Genomic DNA, 22,156 nt, shown 5'->3' on the forward strand with positions numbered 1-22,156 from the left:
CGTTTTGCTTTGATAGGTTATTCCAAATGTTTACTAGTCTTAAGTCAAGGGTTTTTAAAAAAAATTCCATTTTAAATTTACCTCACACTGATTTTAATTTATGTCATAAGGCCTTGAAGTTATAATGTGGGTTCATCGCATCCATATAATTTAATATGTCTACAATGAAGTAATATTCTGGGTTTATTCTTTCCACATTATGTAATAACTTTGCTGTTAAAAAAGAAAGCTGAGTGTAGATTTTTGTTGTTGCTCTTGGCTTTACACTTGGAAACATTTTTGTTGCCTTTCTCTGCAGCCTGTCCAGTTCAAGTTATTGAATAAGATCAATATTTTAATACATCAATATTTTAATGAGTGAAGGAAACCACATCATTAACGAAGGGTGAGGATATGTGTGAGTTACATAAATTAATTTGTGCTTAGTTCTTACTTTTTATTTGATTGATTAATTTTCAAGAATGTTAACATTGTTTAAGTGTGTTATTTGTTTCACACACATTGCAGCCCCATTCCAACCTACCTCTTCCAATAAGACTGATGACAGATTTCCAGCAAATTTTGATAAAATAGAAAATCAGACAATTTTTAAAACATGCATTTTGATTTTAAAAACTTGCAGGCTTCAAATCTTCAGTTCTTTCTGTTTATGTATTTTTTCTCTGTAATACATCAGGAACTCCCACTGTAACACTTCAATATTGTTCTATTACTTACCTCATCCATTTTTTTCTGACTATTCAAAGTGTTTTTGGCTCAATTTCTAAATTGTCTCAGTGGATTTTCCACCTCCAAACAAATTACCATTCTTAGACCGAGAGAGGTGGGTAGTAACCTTAATTTGAGCCAGATGGAGGGGATTTTAGTTTCATTTTGCGTGTTTGATTTTGCCTCCCTCCCTATAGGTCAGCAGCCAGTCTCTGATTGCTACATTCTACTGGCAACCAAACTGGGAACCGCAACTGACTTGGGAGGTACTGCCGAAGGAACATTGGCTAATTGCCACAATGCATCTTAGAGGTGGTACACACTGCTGCCCCTGTCCATTGGTGGTGGAGGCAGTCAATGCTTAAGGTGGTAGATGGAGTGCCAATTAAGTGGGCTGCTTTGTCCTGGATGGTGTTGAGCATCTTGAGTTCTTGGAGCTGCACTCATCAAGCCAAGTAGAGTATTCCATCACACTCCTGATTTATACCTTGCAGTTGGTGAACAGGCCTCTGGGGAGTCAGGAGGTGGGTTTTTTCCCTCAGAATTCCCAGCCTCTGAACTGCTCTTACATATTTATATGGCTGGTCTAGTTCAATTTCTGGTTAATAGTGACCCCGAGGATGTTGATGCTGGGGATTTTAGCAATGGTAATATCTTTGAATGTCAAGGGAAGGTGGTTAGATTCTCTCTTGTAGGACCTGGTCACTGCTTGGCACTTGTGTGGCATGAATATTACTTGTCACTTATTAACACAAGCCTGAACGGCCTCAGGACTTGCTGCCTGCAGGCAAGAACTACTTCATTACCTGAAGAGTTGTGAATGGTACTGTGCACTCATCTGCAACCATCTCCCCACTTCTGACCTTATAATGGAGAGAAGGTAATTGATGAAGCAGTTGAAGATGGTTGAGTCTAGCACAATGCCACCAGCAATGTCCTGGGATTGAGATGATTGGCCTCCAACAGCCATAATCATCTGCTTTTGTGCTACGTATGACTCCAGTCAATGGAGAGTTTAACTGGTTCCCACTGACTTCAATCTTTCTAGGGCTCCTTGATGTCACACTCAGTCAGATGCTGTCCTTGACATCAAGGCAGCTTCTGTCCATGTTTGAATTAAGACTATCATGAGATCTGGGGACGAGCGGTCCTGGAGCAACCCAAAATAAGTGGTGGTGAGCAGGCTCTAGGTACATGCTGTGTGAGTGCACTTCTAATGACATGTTCTATCATGAGAATTAATGAGAATTGAGAGGAGGCCAATGGGGTGGTAACTGGCCGGATTGGATTAGCTCTGTTTATTATGGACAGGACATGCTTGGTCAATTTTCCACTTTGTCAGGTAGGTGCCAGTGTTGTAGCCAAACTGGAACAGCCTGGCTAGGGATGTAGCTAGTTCTGGAGCACAAGTCTTCAGTACTACAGTGGGAATGTTGTGGGAACTCAAAGCCTTTGCTGTATCCTGTATGCTCAGCCATTCCTCGATAATCATTAGTAATTTGAATGGCTGAAGAATGGCATGTGCGATCGTGGAAGCCTCAGGTGGTGGCCGTGATGGGTGAAAATGCTTCTGCCTCGTCTTTTACACTTGATGTGCTGCGCTCCGTCATCATTGAGGATGGGGATAACTGTGAAGCCTCCTCCTCTTCCCATTCATTGTTTAATTGTCCATCACCATTCACAACTGGATAGAGCAGGACGGCAACAGCATTCAATTGTTCTGCTCAGAGAGCTTAGCTCTGTTTATAGCATGTTGCTTCTGCTATTTAGCAAACATGCAGTCCTTTGCTGAAGCTTCACCAGGTTGGCACCTCATTTTTAGATGTTCCTAGCATGCTCTCCTACACTCCCATATAGAGGTGTCAGCTGTGGCTCAGTTCATAGCACCCTCACCTTTGAGTCAGAAGATTGTGGGTTCATGTCCCACTCCAGGACTTTGAACAAAAAAAAAGTCAAGAACTGTGAATGTACTCGAAAGAGTTACACTTCCATATGGTCCCCTGGCTTGATGGTATTGATAGAAAGAGGGATATGCCAGACCAAGAGGTTACAGATTGCAGTTGAACACAATCCTGTTGCTGCTGTTGGCCAACAGTGCCTGTCAATGTATCAGTAATTACATCTTCAAGGTCCAATAACAATCTTCTTGTTGACTGGCAAGTACATTGTTAAGACAGGTGATGGGCATTGGTGCACCTATAAATGGGTACAGCTGTAACACTCCAGGGTGCAAGGGACTGGAAGAGTTTGCTACACTGCAGAACTGTCTAGAGAATAAATCTGCTTGAAGTAAAAGACTAGCTTTGGACTCAATCTTCCACAACAAGCACTTATTATGAGTAACAGTGCCTCATGGATGGCCACTGTTGAGCAACTACCTGTGTTCAGAATCTATCCCAGTTGGCATGGTTGTAGTGCCACACAACATGATGGAGGGTGTCTATAAGAACACAATCTAGAACTCTATGGTACAGCACAAAAAAGCACTAGAATGCTGTCCTAAAGGTAATTAAAGGATTGGTGTTGGTATGAGCAGCATATGATCACAATAAGGGCAGAAACAGGAATTAAAATCAAGTAATTCTATTTGCTTGATTTTTCCTGCCTGGCACCAGGTTTAACTGCACTGTTTTAAGAGACAGGTATGGCTCCTAATTGTCTCAGGCAGGAGCCTCATTAATATATGCTAATTGAGGTTATATGATGTACACAGGAACCCAATGGAATTTTGAGTAGGGTATTTGTGCAGGCACCTCACTCAGTAAAACATGTTAGGGAAGAGACAGAGGTCCGAGAAATTAAGTTTTAAACTTATTTTTATGGTGCTGGGAATGCAGGGAAGCTGTGTGGGGCTGAGCCCCATAAAGAAAGCCTGGATTGCTGCTGCACCAGGTACATCAGTACTCCTGACCCTGCCAAATGCTCCGCACCCCACCCCGTGACTTACTTGTGTGTCAGTGGGTGCCCTGTAAGCCATCCATTCTTTGCCAGCCAGCTATCTCTATGCACCCATTTCAGGAGCAAAGTTGACTGGCCAGAGGTAAATGGGGCGAGGCAGTTAATGTCAACCGGACCTCCCACAGAGACTCTCATATCAGCAGCCTGTTTGTCTTCCAATGCCCTGTGGAACGTTAAAATTCCCCCGACCGTCTCGGACTTTTCTCAACTCTAATTTTCCCTGAAGTCTACAACTCAAATCGGTCACCTACAGTCTGATCATCAGCAATTAATTTCTTATTTTGTATTCCATGCCACGCAGCTGATTCTGAACTGTTAACCCTGGGCAATATTTGCTACATCTTCAAAAGTGCCAAGTTAGAACTTATTACAAGCAACAGAACTTATCCCCAAGAAATTCAACCTTGAAACAATTAAACACTGGCTTACAAGAGAGGAAGAAATGCTTAGCTTTTCGTATATAAAATTATTTTCTTAAGGAATGAAGGTGATAATAAGGTGGAAACACAAATATTGTATACCATTATTGTGTCCTTCACAGAGCAATTGTAGGAACCTGAAAAGGTCTTGAGTAAATTCATCATCTGACATCACCTTCTCACCTACACAGAAAGACAAATTATTATCCTGCAGCAGAAACATAATCTTGAAAATGACACACAAGGAATTAACATCTCTTTTAAGTAGGCTTTTGTTAGTAAAGAAATTGCGCACCAAATTATAACTGCTTCAGTATCAAGCCATAGAAATCTATGTAGTGACTACATTGTTGAGGTAAAACTAAAAAAAGAACTAACCTACCCACAGCACTTATGAAAATTAGATGTGTGCACCATTTTGTCCAACCCACACTCTCTCCTTAGACAGTTACCTTTGCAGCTGGGAGGAGAGGCAATTAGAATGCAAATAACTCTTTAGTATTAATTTGTTCCTAGTGTCAAACAGGGATCAGATAAAGAGAAAACATCATTAACAATAACAGACATGAAGAAGTGATGAACTTGCCCTGGGGTTTTCCTGCTCGTTTACTGTAAGCAGAGGAGTCACAGAAATTGCAGAAAAATGTTGAGGCGGTTGAGTGGGAGATTCCCTACACAAATTCACCCTGCCCACACCGCCAAGTGTTCAGTATAAATGGAGCTGCCACAATGGCTTAATGGGTTAACACACTGAAGTATGAGCCAACAGAGATATCCTGGAACATCCAATTTTGGACACTCCCTCCAAGTAGAATGGTACATGTTACCTTACATGTGAATGGCAGGATTCAAGGTTACTTCATTATTGGGCCTTGGGCCTCAATCGTGTGGGAACAGCATTGCATGAGGAGACCAAGAAGGTAAGTAGGGCACAATCGGGTGACTGGGAGCGTTATAGCCTCAGAGGCAGACGGAGAATCACAAGAAGGGGAGGAAATTCTAAATCGCTGTGCGGGGCGGGGGAGAAAGTGGGGAAAGGATATCATGGCAGGAGATGGGGCACCTGGAGGTAGCAGAAAAGGGAGAAAGGAAATTTTTGGTTGGGAAGAGTGTTAACGCTTTGGGAAGCCTGGATTTCAGATCTGGAGGTGAAGGATATTGGAAATCAGGGATGGTGAGCCAGGAGGTCAGGGCCCGGAAAGAGAGGAAAAAGGGGTGAAGGAACCTGGGGGTCTGGTGTGGTCATGAGTGTGAAGATAGTTCAGTGTGGAGTTGAGAGGAATATTCCTGGTTATCCTGAATCCACGTTTAGAGGTGAGTAACTTTCCTTCTTTATTTCACTGAATGCTGTCAATGATGGAACTGGCTGCTTCAGGGCAACCCGATCTTGGAGCAGGGATCTCAAGTAGGCAATAGGTCTCTTATTTATATATGCAGAGGGACCAACAATGGCTTCAGGTATGGGTCTGTCCTTTACCCAATACGGCGAGTAGTGTATTTTCAGTCAGAAGTGGACGCATGCTTCCTGCCTGCTGATTTAAGAACTCTGAATGCTAGGTAGCATCTGATAAACAGGGGCTAAGCACCCTGATTTCTAGGTACCTGAGTTTGATTCCTAGTTTGTGCTGAATTTATTGATCTTAACACAGGTTACCACTGCATTTGGCCTCAGTGACTCCTGGTGAATGAGGGGGGAAAACAAAAAGAACAAATCAGCCAGAGTTTCTGCTGTCGACGGTTATTCATTGATTCCCACTGCAAGAATGCGCACATTGGTATTGGATGGAGGAGACATCAGGCTTGGTCGTGATACCACCAATGGTACTCTCAATCCAGGCTAGGCAATTGGGCAGAGTAGTGGAGGCCAGTGGACATCAATGGAATAGCCTTCAGAAGAGGAGGGAAGAAAACGGTGGGGAAATAAACAGCAGTTTAAAATCACATCTACTTTTATTGATAAGTTTCACCCCTGTAGTTTACAATCTAACTTCCCCACCATGAACTGATCAGCTCCAAACATTAGTTTCGAGTGGCAAATTAACCCAGGTGTTGCCAGTCTGTTTGCCTCCTGCTTTTGTCTTCATTGTACTAGTTCATGGGACTGATGGGTGGCTGTAGCTGAGAAGTAGAACTGATTATGCACCCAGCCCATTGGTGCATGCATAGTTTTCCTGTTTCCCAATCACATTAGCTTATAATCCACAAATATTCGCCCTAACTAGAATCATGACCATCTAGATATATCAGTCAGCTAGTAAGATAAAGAACCAAAATCACACAGCAGGTATCGTTCTCATCAAAAGTAAATAGTGGGGTAAGGTTCACAAATATGAGTTTTGAGAGACTTTTTGGGGTGGGGGAAGTATATGTAAGTCAAAATCTCCACCACAAATCTGTGCATTTGTTATCCGTCACAACTGTTCAGATGTTAACAGTATTCAACCTCAGCAACAACAACTAGTGAATTAGTAATTTGTTTAGAAACAAATTAGGACTGAAATGTACATATATACATTTATATAAGAGGTCTAGAAATTTATAGGACAACTATATTCTTATGCTTTAGATGTTTAAAACTATCTGCGTTTCACTCCCATGGCTTATGTTTACTGTGATGATTTACAATGTCATGTGACTGATTATGCCATTTCAACCTCATTATGTCATCATCTTATTGGCTCCCTCACTCAGTGCATCAATTTCAAAATTTACAAATCCCTCAAAGACTTCACTCCACGCTACCTCTACAACCTCCATCAGCTCTACATCCAGCTTACAAATTCCTCTCTTCTGACCTGTGTATCTTTCTTTGCTCCATGACTGGTGCCAGTCTTCAGCTACTATGAGCTCAAGAATCTTCCTAGGCAAATATTTCTGGTTAACTCTCTCTCTATCCTCGGAGATCCCTAAACCTCTCTTGTTGATAATGCCTCCAAATGCCCAGCTGACTCTTCTCCCAATTAGTGTGCTCATCCCACAGAAACAATTTGCAACATTTCATTAGATCAAAGGCACATTAGAAATTCTGTATTGCAACAAATCAGACTCTGCATTCTCCTAGTTTCCTTGCACTTCTATTTTTTTTTCTAAGCCTTAACAGTTTCCTGTGACAAGATGAGATCAGACATGAAGGAAAGATAGTACTCTGCTGATGATGCACTATTAAATGAACACTGGCTGTTTAACTTGCTGTAGCTCTGTTGTTTGTACATTAGTAACACTGACGATGTTAAGAAAATCACTTCTATAAGAAAACGTTAAAAGAAAATCTGGGCAAAATTTTCAGATGAAGTGGGACTAACAATCAATCCCCAGTGCAATTACAATACATAATGAGGGGAATTGAACATAAAAGTAAGGATGTTATGCTTAAGTTATAAGGGCTTAAGGGCACTGGTGAAAGTGCATCTCGAATATTGTATGCAGTTTTGGTCTCCTTATTTAAGGAAGGATGTAAATGCGTTAGAGGCGGTTCAGAGGAGGTTTACTAAGTTGATGCCTGGAATGAGTGGGTTGTCTTATGAGGAAAGGTTAGGCAGACTGGGCTAGTTTTCACTGGAGCTTAGAAGAGTGAGGGGTGACTTGATTGAAGTACATAAGATCTTGAATGGTATTGACAAGAATGTGGAAAGGATGTGCTTCCTCTTGTGATGAGTACGGAACTAGGGGACACTGTTTTAAAATTAGGGGTTGTCCTTATAGGACAGAGATCAGGGAATTTTTTTGTGACTTTGGAACTCTGCCTAAGAAGGTGGTGGAGGTGGGGGGTCACTGAATATTTTTAAGGCGGAGATAGATAGATTTTTGATAGGCAAGGGAATCAAAGGTGATCGGGGCTAGATGGGAACACGGAATTCAAAACACAAACAGATCAGCCATGATCTTAACGAATGGTGGAGCAGGCTTGAGGGGCCAAATGGCCTTCTTCTGCTCCTATATTGTATATTCAAATGTTCGTATGCTCGTAAGTGCACTTGGAAACAAAAATAATATATTGCTCACTTATAGCTTAGTGGACATCATTCTTTAAGTAAAGGTATAACCCACGTATAAAGGTTGCCCAACCCATCTGGGAAGTTAGACCAGCAGGCGTATTTAGACCTACAGACCAAAATCATCAAACTTTCTGTTTCCCACCAAAGAGGAATGCAACCTCCACAACCATCCTTAGCTCTTCTGACAGTAGGCATTTAGTACAAGGTTTGTAGGTCAGATACTCAAGTCTTATTTTCCTTACAACAGAATGAACTACCTATCTAATTATAGAAAAATATTTTTATAATTATTTTATCATAAACACAATGCAATACGCAGAGGTCCCAGGAGTGGCCACCGCTTGAACCTGCGCTGCTGGGACTACAGACCTGCCGGCTAATCTGATTGGTTGGCAGCTCTCTAAGATGGAACTTCCTCCATAGATGGGGGCGGAAGTCTTGCCCTGAGCCAGTTAATGTCCCGCTGAGGGTAAAATGGCTACGGGGCAGCCGGCTTTATCATGGACAGGCTCCTGACAGTTTGGGGGGAGGTGGTGGGGTAACACGACGCCCCGTAAAATTCAGCCCTATATCTGAGGAACTGATAACAGAAAACTTACAGACATTTCCAAAGGTGAGAGAGATGGGATACATGGGTTCTTTAATTTGAAGAATGATTACACCACCTAAGTTATATTTACCTTAATTCGGTTCTTATATGCCAACATCTTCTAAAGTAACACCTCATCAGAAGGAGGGCAGACCAATATGCCATTTCCAAATTACATACGAAAAGTGTTATGCTCGATGTGGGTTACCCCATGGGGTCACTCTACAGGTATACATCAAATAAATGATGGTTGGCCCATCAATGTCGCTGACTTTAGCAAGCGTCTTCTGCTAATACTGTTAAATAATTTGGAAAGATCAATGGAATCAGTCAACCAGTGCATCAGGTTGCGTGTGGAAGAGGGTTGTTTTTGTAAAAGGTTGTTTTATTTCCCCCTAATTGAAAGACACTATGTGTTAAAGCTGGAACAAGTCACTTGCTGCATCCTCCAGCTTGAGCAATTTCTGTCAGCAGTGACCACACAGACACTCCTGACACTAGCAAACTTTTCTTTGGCAGGGAGAGAATGATAATTTGATTGCGGAGTTATACCTCCCAGTGAAGGTAAAATCTGTGGCAAACTGTTCAATAGTCTTTCTAAGGCACTGTTCTATCATCATAGCAGTAGAAGTTTTTAAGACATTTGCAATGTGGAACATGCAGTCCCTTCCTGATCTCTGGGGTACTGGATGAAAAGAAACAGCAACTTCCTTAAAAAGCAAAATTTCAAAATTACCTCAGGCAGGGGTTTATGGAGTAGATGAAAGGCTTGTTAAGCCTTTATATAAGATTGAACAGATTGCACTTAGTCCTGTATTCAGCTCTTGCCACCACCACATCATGAACATATACAAGAATTGGTAAGGTACTGAGATGCTAGTACTGGATCCTCAGTGTAAAGTAAATCCATGAAGGGAAAGGAATGTCTTCCTGAGCTATGGTGATTCACAAATTAAAATATGGAACTCACCCACCTGGCTAGCTCTGCTATTATAAGGACATAAGGAAAATTTAGGGCAAGAAAAGATTGTTTTTGGCAGTTCCTCCTGTACCCATGCTCTTCCATTATAGTGTCTATTCTCTATGTTCTTAAAGATCTACTGACCTGCCTGTCGATCATTCAAAACATGCATTACTTTTTGAGCTCTTTATCGACTTAAACTTAATTTCACTAATTTAAATTGCGTCTTCCAATCCTACTTCCTATTCTGGGTTTCTTTTATCTATACCATTTAATTTTTTGCATATGATTGATCCCTTTCCTTTAACCACTTTCTTTAGACTACATAGTTTCAGCAACCCATTCCTTTCCCTTTGTGGATTTACTTTACACTGAGGATCCAGTACTAGCATCTCAGTACCTTACCAATTCTTGTACATGTTCATGATGTGGTGGTGGCAAGAGCTGAATACAGGACTAAGTGCAGTCTGTTCAGTCTTATATAAAGGCTTAACATGATATCAGACTGTGCACTGGACATATATCCGGGATTTTATTTCTGCTGCACCACTGGAAAATAATAACTATTACTCCCAGGTCCCTGATTTTTCCTTGTAATGATCAAATTCTATTCATTCTATGCTGAAATGGCCATAAAGTTTCAACCTAGCTCAATATTTTACAATTTAATAATATGTATCACTTGTAGACTCAATAATCTAACCAATAAATAGTTTCATCCACCAGCCCCCATCGCGCCCTCACAACCTTCTTGACTTCACACCCTACAATTATCCCAACAGGCTGGCTGTAATACTCTGAAGCCAGTTAGAGATTCCTTACTGAAGGAGTAGATATGCTAAGGAGCAGTGGGAGATCAATGCAGGAACGCAGGAAAGCATCACTGAAAATCATGCTGACAACTTAAATGACAAATATTATTGGGCTGAATTTTACTGGCTCCCAGGAGGCGGGGGTGGAGGGGTGGTGCGGGCGGGCAGGGTGGTGGTGGTGGTAATTGTTAAAATCACTGGGAGCCATGTGGGATTGGCTCCCCGACCACACTCCGTGTTGGGAAATTTTGCTGTTGGCAGGGCCGGAGTCGGACGGCAAGGCCTACTTAACAGTGCTGTCTACATTTTATCGATGGTGGACGACCCACACCCACCTCACGACCCCGCATGAGGAGGCTGCCAGCTAAATGGAGGTGGCTTCCAAGCGGCAGCCAAGGTGCAGCGGGGGGGGGGATGGTTTTATAAGAGGGGGTCAAGGGCAGGGAAGGCAACCCTCTTGGCTCCAGCGATTTCCCCGCAAGGTCTTCCCATTCAAGCACTTGCCCCTGTATTTATTTTGGAAGATTTTTTGCCTACCATCTGTAAGCTGTAGGGCCTCGGTCTGCCTCAGCTGTCTGCCCATTTGGTAAAATTCACACCACATTTATTCATGTAAAAGGACCACTTAATAATTGTATATTTTGTGCTGGGTTTGGTGTATCACCTTGCTGTCAAACAGACAGTCAAATGGAAAGAGCTGGTATGTGAGGAAGAGGGCAAGGAAGTGAGAGAGTGTGGAATTGTCCAGGGTTAGAGTTATTTGAGGATGGATTGGTTTGTTACTTTCCTGTAATTGACAGGACTGGAAATTTTACTGTGGACATTTGTGGCACACAAGTGTTCTTTGATGCATTGGAAATACCACAGATGGCTTGTGATCATCATTGTTGGAGTCATGGCTATTGGTGTATTGTCCTGAGTCCTATGGCAAAGAAAATATATGCAGCATACAGCAACTATTGCAGATATTAAGGGTTGGTGGACTGAGGTTCCTGGAGCGATCCAGAAACCTGGAACATGTTTGAGGACATCAGCTAGTATGGTCTGTCAGTTATTATCACGGCATGCACCTCATTGTATTTATGTGTTGTTTCTCTGGTAGCTGCATGGCATATAGATTTCATTACCAGGTGCTGCAAAGAGAAGTCGTGGTCTCCAAGCAGCTGAACTAACTGGTACCTTGACAAGTCCCTCCTTTAATCCCTTTATTTGGTGTAGTGGATGATTGAAGTACTGTAGTGCCCAGTAGCCACTTATTCCTACCAGCAATTATGGGAGGTAAATTTCAATTTCAGCAGGGCACGAAATGTACTATAGCAGACTGGCTGCCCATTTTACATCTTGCCCAATTTTCAGTGACTTCAGTGGAATGGAAAATCAAGCAGGGTGTGTAAAAGGTGGCTGATCCTCTTCTGCCCATTTCATGCCCTGGCCAAAGCAGAATTTCAAATAAAAACAGGAAATGCTGGAAAACCCCAACAGATGTTTCGAGTCCGCATGGCCCTGAAGAAGAGTCATACTGGACTTGAAACATTAACTCCGTTTTTCTCTCTCCACAGATGCTGCCAGACCTGCTGAATTTTTCCAGCATTTCCTGTTTTTATTTCAGATTTCCAGCATCCGTGATATTTCGTTTTTACTAAAGTAGAATTTCGCCCAATTCCAGAATCTCAAAGCTGAAATTTATTGTGTACCATATTGCACACGCAAGCATAAGATTAGTGGTCCAACTGGGCTTTTACATCTTTCCTGATAATTACCAAGTTCAATCTCACAACGTGACATTGTGGGATCTGAGCTCACAACCTCCAGGGTATTAGCTCAGTACAGTAACCACCACAATAGTACTCCGCTCAAAATGGATCAGCCATTTCAGGTAGGTAACTGTGGAAAGTAATGAATGAGAAATTCTATTTTCTCCAATTGCGAGCTACCACTTAAAAATATATTCATGAGATTGCTGCACAGGTAGAATGCACCAGTGTCATTTTCTTGATTTCTCCGGTGATGGCAGGCTATCAAGTACAGCAGAAAAAGCAAGCACAAGGATTTTTTTTCTGCCACTAAAATATTTTGTTGACTGCCATCATGCTAGTGATATGAATTCGCTTTCTTCCAATACAAAAGCAGCTTTTAGAAGGCATAATGAAAGTTAAGGTCCAATCTGCAGTTTGCTTAGTTTTTAAATGGAGGAAATGCCAGGGTTACTTATGAAAAAGAGGCTAACCCTTCCTGCCTTTATCAGGCAACCCCTTTTTTTAAAAAAAGCAATGAGAAAACACAGCAGATGCGCTGACTGCCACGAACACTACATTTGCACTAGCTGCTGGAATCAAAGCAGACTTCACAGCCTGAATTGTGCTTTTCTCCTAAAGTGAAAATTTAGCCCACTGTTTTTCAACAATATTAAATGAGGAAACGTAGTAGCCACTCAACATGAATGGGGATGAATTAGTTACAGACAGTAGTAATCATGATTTTATGAGGTAACATCTACTCTATGGAGAATGGATAAGTAGATGAGTGAGAGTTCCAAAGATAAAAACACACAATGCAACAATCCTTTTACTGGCAATGCTCATCAACATACCAGAACCGTTTTGTTTGCCTTCTGAAAAATAGATTAACCAATAGGGAAGGTTAAACATCATTAACTATTGTACTTTTAGTACTCATCAAATCATTTAAAAGTTACTGCCTTCTCACAAATGCTTTAAAATAACTCAGTTGTTAATTTTAAGGCACACACACACACAACTTGCTGATGTTAAATACTCAACTCACAATAGAAACTCTCACCTGGCAATGCACTGGATCTGGACATGTTCAAGATTATAAAATGTACCAAGCAAAATCAGAAAGACATTCATTCAAATTATTATTAAACATGCACTGCAGATCATAGTTAACCAAAAAATCAACTATCTGATCAAAACAATGAGATGGCTTTTTAAAAAGATTAAAATCAATATTCCTCCTTATAACAGTTTATTCCAAATGAAATTTTAGTTCTGCAATTTTATGTTAATTGGCTTAATCTTTTAATGCCACATAATCCTGTATTGCTTTCCAGAGATTCAATACTGACTCCTTCATTAATTTTGAGAAAAGTGTTCCAGGAATCTTGGTTGTGTTATTTTTTTGTGTAAAACAAATATTTTATTTTAAAATCTCATTGAAAACTACTGAAATATTCTTGTGAATGGGAAAGCTAAGCTGCCTTTCTCTTGTAACTACCTAACCTACTGTTATGCTAATTAGAATACGGTGGTAGGCAGACATCTGCCATGACATCCTCAAACTCGTCCAGACTGAACCAGCCAGATCTGGACCCTATAAATTTCATCCCAAGCTTGGCCAAACGGGGCCCTACAATTGGCCTCAGTACCCTTAAATTAGGAGTGGAGGGGGGAGAAAATCAGCCAGAGTTCTTCAATCCTGGTTGCTGTCGAGTGATGCATGGCCGAGAATACATTTGTGGAGACAGTGGGCTGAATTTTGCCGTCAGTGAGCAGGGGGAGGGGTCTGCTCGCCGACGCGCAAAAAGACGTCGGTGTCATCCCGCCCCATTTAAATCTTCAGGAAGGCGGGCCCGCAGTAAAACCAGCTGCCGGCCCGCTGACCTGTCAATGTCCAATTAAAAATCAATTAAAGGCCCTGCCCGTCCAACCTTAAGGTTGGCGGGCAGGCCAGGAGCCCCGGCAGTGAATAGAAAATACATGAAACCTCAACCACCGGCGGGATGAGGTTTCATGTAGGGATTTAAAAAGTTGAATGAAGTTTTAATGAAATTTATTAACATGTCCCATCTCGTGTGACATTGTCAGCATGAGGGGGGCATATTAAGGATTTTTTTCCTATTTTTAATGCTTAATACAACTGTCAGCGATCTCCCTGAAGCAGCACTTAGCCTCAGGGAGATGTGCGCTCTTTCGTGCACATGCGCGAGAGAGCGCACTCTCACATTTGGGGAATACCCCCCACCCACACAAGCGCATAGTGCTTCCCGCCGGACGGGCCTTAATTGGCCCGCCCACTTAAAATGGCGGCGGGGCCCGCTTCTCTGGTGGGGATCAGCTCCCTGCCATCTGGAGATTGGGTCAGGCCCGCCCGCCTGGTAGGCAGAAAATTCTGCCCATTGAGTGAGTTTAAGGTTGGGTTTGACTGTAACACCAATCAAATAGCTTGTTGGTATTCACGCTCTGGTACTTATGGGAAGGTGAAGAGGGATAGCATGGATGTCTTGCTGATTTTAACAGCAAGACCTAATGATTAATTTTTAATTCTGTTTCCCGCTTGATAGCCAGGCAGAACAGCCAGCACGGTACTGAAGCAGTCGGTGTCCATATGCAGCAAGATCTGGACAACATTCAGGCTCGGGCTGATGAGTGGCAAGTAACATTCGTGTCACACAAATGCTAGACATTGACCATCTCCAACAAGGGAAAATCTAACCATCTCCCCATAACATTCAATGGCATTACCATCGCTGAATCCCCCACTAAAAACATCTTGGAGTTTACCATTGACCAGAAACTGAACTGGACTAGCCATATAAATGCTGTGGCTACAAGAGCAGGTCAGAGGCTAGGAATTATGCCGTGAGTAACTCACTTCCTGACTTCCCAAAGCCTGAGCATCTACAAGGCACCAGTCAGGAGTGTGCTGGAATACTCTCCACTTGCCTGGAGGAGTGCAGTTCCAACAACACTCGAGAAGCTTGGCACCATCCAGGACAAAGCAGCCAAGTTGATTGCCACTACATCCACCACAATAAGCATTAAATCCTTCCACCACTGGCAGCAGTGTGTACCATCTACAAGATGCACTGCATTAATTCACCAAGGCTCCTCCGACAGCACCTTCCAAACCCGTGGCCTCTACCACCTGGAAGGACCAGGGGCAGCAGATGCCAGACCACCACCTGCAAATTCCTCTCCAAGTCACATACCAACATGACTTGGAACTGTTTCGCTGTTCCTTCACTGTAGCAGGGTCAAAATCCTGGAATTCCCTTCCTAATAGCTCTGTGGGTGTTCTTGCAACATGCGTTGCAGCAGTTAAAGTGGCTCCCCACCCACTTTTCAAGGGCAAAAAGGGATGGGCAATAAATGCTGGCCCAGCCAGCAACACCCACACCCTGTGGAAGAATACATAAAAGAAAATGGAAAAATTAGATTTAGCGGGATGAGGTTGAGGCTTGGAGTCTTCTCTTGTGACTGAGGTTTTAGCCAATTTGATCCATTCCTGCTCGCTATGGGTGGGAGGAGTGGTGTAATAGCAGCTCCTCGGTCTATATGAAGAATCAGGAACATTTAGTAACCTATTACACTTAGAACACCCATCTAATGGCCACATTATTGATGGAGATGAGTGGAGGAGGGAGTGGGAGTGGGGGAAGATGTAGAGACTGGAATCGCAGAAGTGATGGTTTTCTGCAGGTGCCGCTGAATTTAACATCAGGACCCGATTTAAGTTCTTGGACACTGGTTACTGGCTGCGAGACTAGATTAGCCAACCAGCACCCCTCCTAACCTGCCTCCCATTTTTGAAATTTTAAGCTCATTGCCTGACCTGGGTATTTAAAACTGCTCCCAATATGTCTGAAATGGAGATATTTTTAAATATGAAGAATTAGTTAAAATTTAATGTTGTGACTGCAGTGAAGAAGTGTACTCTACCCTGAAGTACAAGATGTGGACATTTTGCATTGTACCCTAAATGGCGAGCCCTTCACTTGAATATTCCATGGGGAAAGTGGACGTTCCCAGGGATAGAAAAATCAGAGCATCAGCCATTCTGGCTTAACATCCAATAAAGATCTAAGAATAAGACTGGCCGGACTGCCCTTTCAGCTCGAGAATGGCTTGTCTTTTCAACAGGAGGGGAAATTAATAAAAAAGGGAGAGAAATCTAACTTTGATTAATTCAAGTTATTGCACTATGAGGTATAGGCGAGTTGCCAGTTTTGTTATGAACTTAGAAAAACAGCTTTACACTTCCCAAAATGAATGATTATCTCTTAGAAATTTTGTGTCATAGGCACTGTGCTGCAAATGGACTTGTACGGGTTTTGGCTTTACTGCTTTGTTCGTACTGGGTCACTTTTCATCAGATTCAGAAGCAGCAAATTAACATCGAGCTTAAGGCTCTTCAAATCTCAGTAATACCACCTGGCCAGGTACGCACTGCATACGTTTACTATAAGCAAGTGGCCAGAGGATCAGATGCTGTTTTGTTGGTTTTGACCTGCACAAAGATCACGTGAGAGAAAAAAAAACCAAGAAAAAAAACCTAAACAATCATTTACCACTTTCACGTTTGATGACTGTGGACCAGGGAAAAGTGAAAAAGAAAAAAAGGACGGAAAATGAGTGAAAAATAGAAAACAGAAATACAATCACAATCATTCAATAAATGTTATTGAAATAAAATCAACAGAAACAATTATAACCTGGAATATACTGGTTAACTGATCTACAAAGTTACAGAAAAAGCAAAACTCAACAAAGTGAAAAAATTAAAGTAAAATATATTAGGATGTTGGGTATAAGTCTGTTGTGGAAACAATAGATTCTCTGCTACACCACTGCTTTTACACAACTTCAATGAGAACGCTTTAATTATTTCCTCATAAATAAGTTATAGGCCAGAACTTCTCACTGAGTGCCCAACCTGCTCAAATGTAAAATAGCGCGTGATGATGTCGGGCAAGCATCCCAACGTCATCGCGCACTCGCATGATATTTCGGTTGGCGGGCATGTGCTAAACTCGGAAGCGCGCCCCCGTCGACAATTAAGAGGGCTATTATGCCCATTAACGGCGTAATTAACTGGGATTTTTTTGCTGCCCGTCCAATGTTATGGTTCGCGGGAGGGCGAATCGGCCAGGTGGCCTTTGCATTTCTCAGGAAACCTCATCCAAGGATGGGATGAGATTTCCGTTATTATATTAAAGAAAAAAAATCTATGCACAGGATTTTTATAATGTTTATGCTTGTGTTGCGTGGATGTTTTTTTTCTGGATATAATAATATTTGACGCTTTTGGAAGTCTTCAGCTCCCTGAGGCAGCTCTCTGCCTTCAGGGAGCTCTCTGTGAGCGCTCCCCCGCGCCGACTTCAGTGTTTGCCCTCCCCCAACCCAGGCAGCGCTGATCATATCAGCGTGAGCTGCATGCTGGCTGGCCGTTAATTGGCCAGCTAGCGTGAAATTGCAGTTGGGGGCCGATCGTGGGCGGCGGTCTGTTCTCAGGCTGCTCCCTGACCCACTGATTCCGTCCACACGCTGACCTAAAAACCCTGCCCATAGTTTCACAGGTAGAATTTTGTTGTTTCCACATTTCAGACTTTTTTTTTCCACTGGCTTATTAGTTCTGAGGCATAATACATAGCTACTTACTGGTTCCATCTTCTGTGACCATGCCTAGGCCTTCAGCCTTATTCTGTCTTTCAAAAGCATTGAGATCCAGCACACTGTGAACAAATAATTTCCACAACTGATAAGACGCAGGACTTAAAAAGTTAACAACTTATTTACTCTACATTTTAACGGCCCCGCTGCAGCGTGTCTCCCCTCCAGTGGATGCGGCGAGCCCCTGAAATCTCCATTCAGTTCGGCAGGACTGTAATATCCTGCTAGGTGGGAGGGGCTGTGAAATCCTGGCCCACATCTCGAAGGGGATGGCAGAACACTTGAAGATTTCATTATTTCTAAGTTTCCGCTCTTGACCTGGCCCTGGTGGTTTTTTTTTGGTGCTGCAGTTATTTTTGTTGTAGCATGAACTAAAGGTATATAAATAGTTTCAGATTTTTGTCTGAAGCAGAGAAAGATACAGGGCCATGGGGAGAGAGAGAGAGAGAGCAGGGTTGTAGAGTTAGTCTTCGATTGGTTTAGCAAAGGGCAAGCTCAGACATTAGCAATGTTCCCTGTAAGCTGGGTGGCTGTGCAGCAAACTGAAAGTTCCCGCACAGACAGTACATAAGTGGGTCCCTTTGCGTTACCGCGCAGCTGCACAAATAGATTTAAGAGGCCCGTGCACTTAAATAAATCACTTGGTACTCTCCAAAAAAAAAATGATGAGTGAATGGCTTTGTGTGCTGTAAATGTCTATAGTTCTATCAAATAAGAAATGTCTTACGTCTATTTCACCATAAATTCTTATTTTCTAATGCAAACATTTCAAAACAACTGTTTGGACTGTAAAAGGTTGGACCTGTCCTCCTTAGTCAGGAACAATCTTTTTATTGACTACAAACATTCTTGTGCTCTTATCAAAGATTGTAGGGAGAAGTCTATGGGCGGAATCCTGATGAAGCGTTGGGAGTCTTGCCTGTTGGCTGGAGAGCTGCTGAGAGACCCGCACTGCTTCTTTTTGGGAAGGCCTGCCGTACCACACACCAATCAGGCATTGGCGAGGTCAATGGCGGGCCTTCCCCTGGAATCAAGACCCTGGAGGCGGAAGTCTCATCAAGAGCTGCTAGCCAATTAGAGGCCGGAAACTCTTGGGCTCAGCAGCTCCACTGGGGAGGCCATGATTGCTGCTGGGAGGACAGACTCTGGAGTCCCAGGATTGCGGAGCGACCCAGGCCACAGGTAAGTAATGTGGGGGGGAGGGGATGCGATGTCGCAGGGTGGTGGCTCTCAGCTGGCCTCTCCCCACCCTTCCCAATGTCCAGTCACTCGATCAGCCACCGAGTGTCTTTGATTGAGGGAGCCCTCCACCCACCCACCACCCCGGAAGTGACAAGCAGCCTGCACAGGTTTACCTGTCGCATGGCGAGAGGCCCACCTGAAACTGCTGGTGGGATGAGGCCCTTAAGTGGTCATTAATTGGCTACTTAAGGGCCTCAGTTGGTGGAATTGGCAGTGGGGCAGGAAGGTTGACCATGGGCCTTGCTGCCCAGAACTTAATTCTGGTGGAGGTGGGGTCCTGATAAGCCACCATCCCACAAAATTACATGCCCTTCTTGCCTTTAAGTTCACCACCAGCAAGAGCTGTGCCGCCCTATTTCTCCCTCAGTTTTAATGCATAAATCCAGTTGATAGAATCAAAAACAATGCCAAAGGTAGAAGGGATATGGTTAATATAACTGTCAGTGAAACCAATCCTTGTATCTACAGGTACATAATGAGATTGGCAGCATATATTAATGATATTCATATTGTGGCAAATGTTGTTGAAAACATCATAACTGTCTAATAAAATTTCCAAGAGGATAGCAATGAACACTTGTTAGTGTTTATGTCCATTCTCTTCACAGTGATAGGTGACAGCATGGGAAGGCCTACTATTTTTACAGTGCATCAACCAATATGTCCAGGTTCTTATTGGTTAACAATAATAGCACTCATCAGATGTGACTTAAATCACACCCGGCATGGTGCTCATTACATAATACTGCAGTTATAGAATGAGTGGGAAGAGTGTGAAGGAAAATGAAAATCTAACTTTTGGAGAAGCTGATAAAATTATTTCCTATAGTTCACATGTAAATTTCTGTCCAGGAATACATGACACTCTGAATATCTGCCCTGACAACATACAACCTTGTGTGAAGTACTTATCTCTCTATCTATTGTGCTCTATAAACTGTGAATGAAAATGACATATTAGTGTGAAACACAAGATCAGTTTTGCACTTATCTTAATCATTTCTACCTCACATACACTGCTGTTCCATGCTTTCTTGATGCTGTAGATACTCTGACTTCGTTTTTCTCCCATTCCTTATAGCTAAGCAATGTGAAAAGTGACTTGTCAGCCTGAGTTTACAAGAGTAATTTTGATCCCAGGTAACTGGTGGTTTAGGGTTTGTTGAGAGGCAAGGTTTTTTATAATCTCAAATCCGATCCAACCTGGTTTGAGATAAGGTAGGATGGGGCCAAGCAACCAACCAGCTCCCGGGAGATGGCCTCCCCTATGAGGAGAGGTGAGCGCCTCATTTAACCTGTGTTACAGGTTTAACCCTGGCCAGCTGGGTTTCTCAGGCCTGGGAAAGTCTGGCAGCTCAAGGGAGGAGAGGAAAGCTTGGAGAAAACGTAAGAACCTTTACAACACTGCTTGTGTCTCAGAAGCAGCCACCTACCAAGCTACTTTCTTCCCCGCCATCCAAAGACATCCCTGCACTCAGATCAGGGATCAACCTGCACCATCCCGCACCCCCAAAAGGATTCAGACCTCATTCCTGCATTCTCTGCTGATGTAGAAGCAGGTTCCTTATCTTCCCCTGTGGCCTCCTCCAGAGTATCCCTCACCCAACAGTGAATTGGAATTGGAAAATTCAGTCAGCCTCTATCGATAGATCTTAATAGGCCATAAATCCCCTTAATTGGCTAGCCATCACTTGCTGGTGGGGTAGCTCTTCTGACCTCTATCCTGCCTCGGGAAAACCGGCATTCCGGCTGACAGAGCGAATTTTCACACCTAGCCGCCTCCGCACTCGCCCTCCTCCTGCCCCCACCCCGGCAGTGCTGAGCGCTGTAGTGCGCGTTTCACGCTGGTTGACTGTTAATTGGCCAGCCAGCGTGAAATTGATGTCGGGGCCTGATCGCGGACGGCAGTCGGCTACGTGACCGCTCCTAGGCCCGCCAGCCCAACAAGGTAAAAATCCTGGCCATGAAGGCAAAACCTCAGCTCAATGAAAACCCTTTTTAGTTTTAAAAACCTTCTTTTATCCCTTTTCTTTTCCAGAGGAAATAGTCCCAATATCTCCGATCTCTCCTCATGAATTTCCATCTCTGGCATCATGCTGGTTTTAGTGATACAACATAGCGACACTTTATTGTCTAACCAGAACTCTATCTTTTGAGGGTGTATCAGAAGTGGTAAATTAGGCAGCAACTTCGCATGGACCTAATGATATTGCATTAGTTTCGTCAATGATTTATGCTGATAATGGTGTAACCAAATTGATAACCTTTACTATAGAACATTCTTGTACACTGGGGATAAAATTGAAAGCTCGCTACATTTTAATGCACACAATGTACGTTGAAATATCACAGAAATGAACCACAGAAACCCACTCACCTGCAGGTTTGCATGAGAGCTTGCACACTTTGGAAGAAACCAATGTCCTTTTTCTCTTTCAGGTAGTCTAGCATTTTCTAAACAAAGAGTACAATACTTTTAACATTTTTAACCTGATTACTTAGTGCATTTTTGAATGTTTCGATGCAACTCGCACTGCAATTCAGCCTTCGGGCTGTGAACGCATTTCTTGTATAAAATACCATTATTACTAACAATTCAGTAGACAACTATATAGTGCTGCGGTTAACTTAATCGATTGCACAACTGCGATTATATTTTTCTGATATCACAATCACCCGCATTCATATTTTATCTCTCTCGTAACTGCAAAAATATACCATGTATTATGATAATGAACAAGTGATATTCAGTATAAAAATACTGAATAAGGCAATAATAATATTAACGTATAATCATTTTCACCTGTTGAACCTCACAGTTACCGCCGTTCAGAATCGAAATACCAAGTTTCAGGGTTGAGGAAACCATTACACCCGGCTCACCTGAAAAACGGGGAAGGAGAAAAATATTGGCAAAAGAGTCATCTGCTGCTTTTTCAGGAATAGAACTTAACTGAAGCTAAAGAGGTTGCTGTCCTACAATACTGCTGTAACCTTGTTCTAAGTTTCAGTTTCATACATTATGTCTTTTTGTAAAGTTACTTCTGAGGGCAAGTAACT

At 42.7% G+C, this 22,156-nt stretch overlaps 1 protein-coding gene across 1 annotated transcript in view; it reads right to left on the reverse strand.

The window, feature by feature from the left end:
• Nucleotides 1–22,156, reverse strand: part of LOC144671280 (ryanodine receptor 1-like) — a 473,493-nt gene that overhangs the window by 63,211 nt on the left and 388,126 nt on the right. Inside the window, exons 80-83 of the mRNA XM_078533089.1 lie at nucleotides 21,900–21,979; nucleotides 21,474–21,550; nucleotides 17,843–17,916; nucleotides 4,188–4,268 (exon numbers count right to left, since the gene is read on the reverse strand). Coding sequence (XP_078389215.1) covers nucleotides 4,188–4,268; nucleotides 17,843–17,916; nucleotides 21,474–21,550; nucleotides 21,900–21,979 — 312 coding nt within the window. The remainder of the gene's footprint in view (nucleotides 1–4,187; nucleotides 4,269–17,842; nucleotides 17,917–21,473; nucleotides 21,551–21,899; nucleotides 21,980–22,156) is intronic.

The sequence above is a fragment of the Cetorhinus maximus genome, chromosome 32 (assembly GCF_964194155.1).
Source record: "Cetorhinus maximus chromosome 32, sCetMax3.hap1.1, whole genome shotgun sequence".
Classification (NCBI taxonomy): Eukaryota; Metazoa; Chordata; class Chondrichthyes; order Lamniformes; family Cetorhinidae; genus Cetorhinus; species Cetorhinus maximus.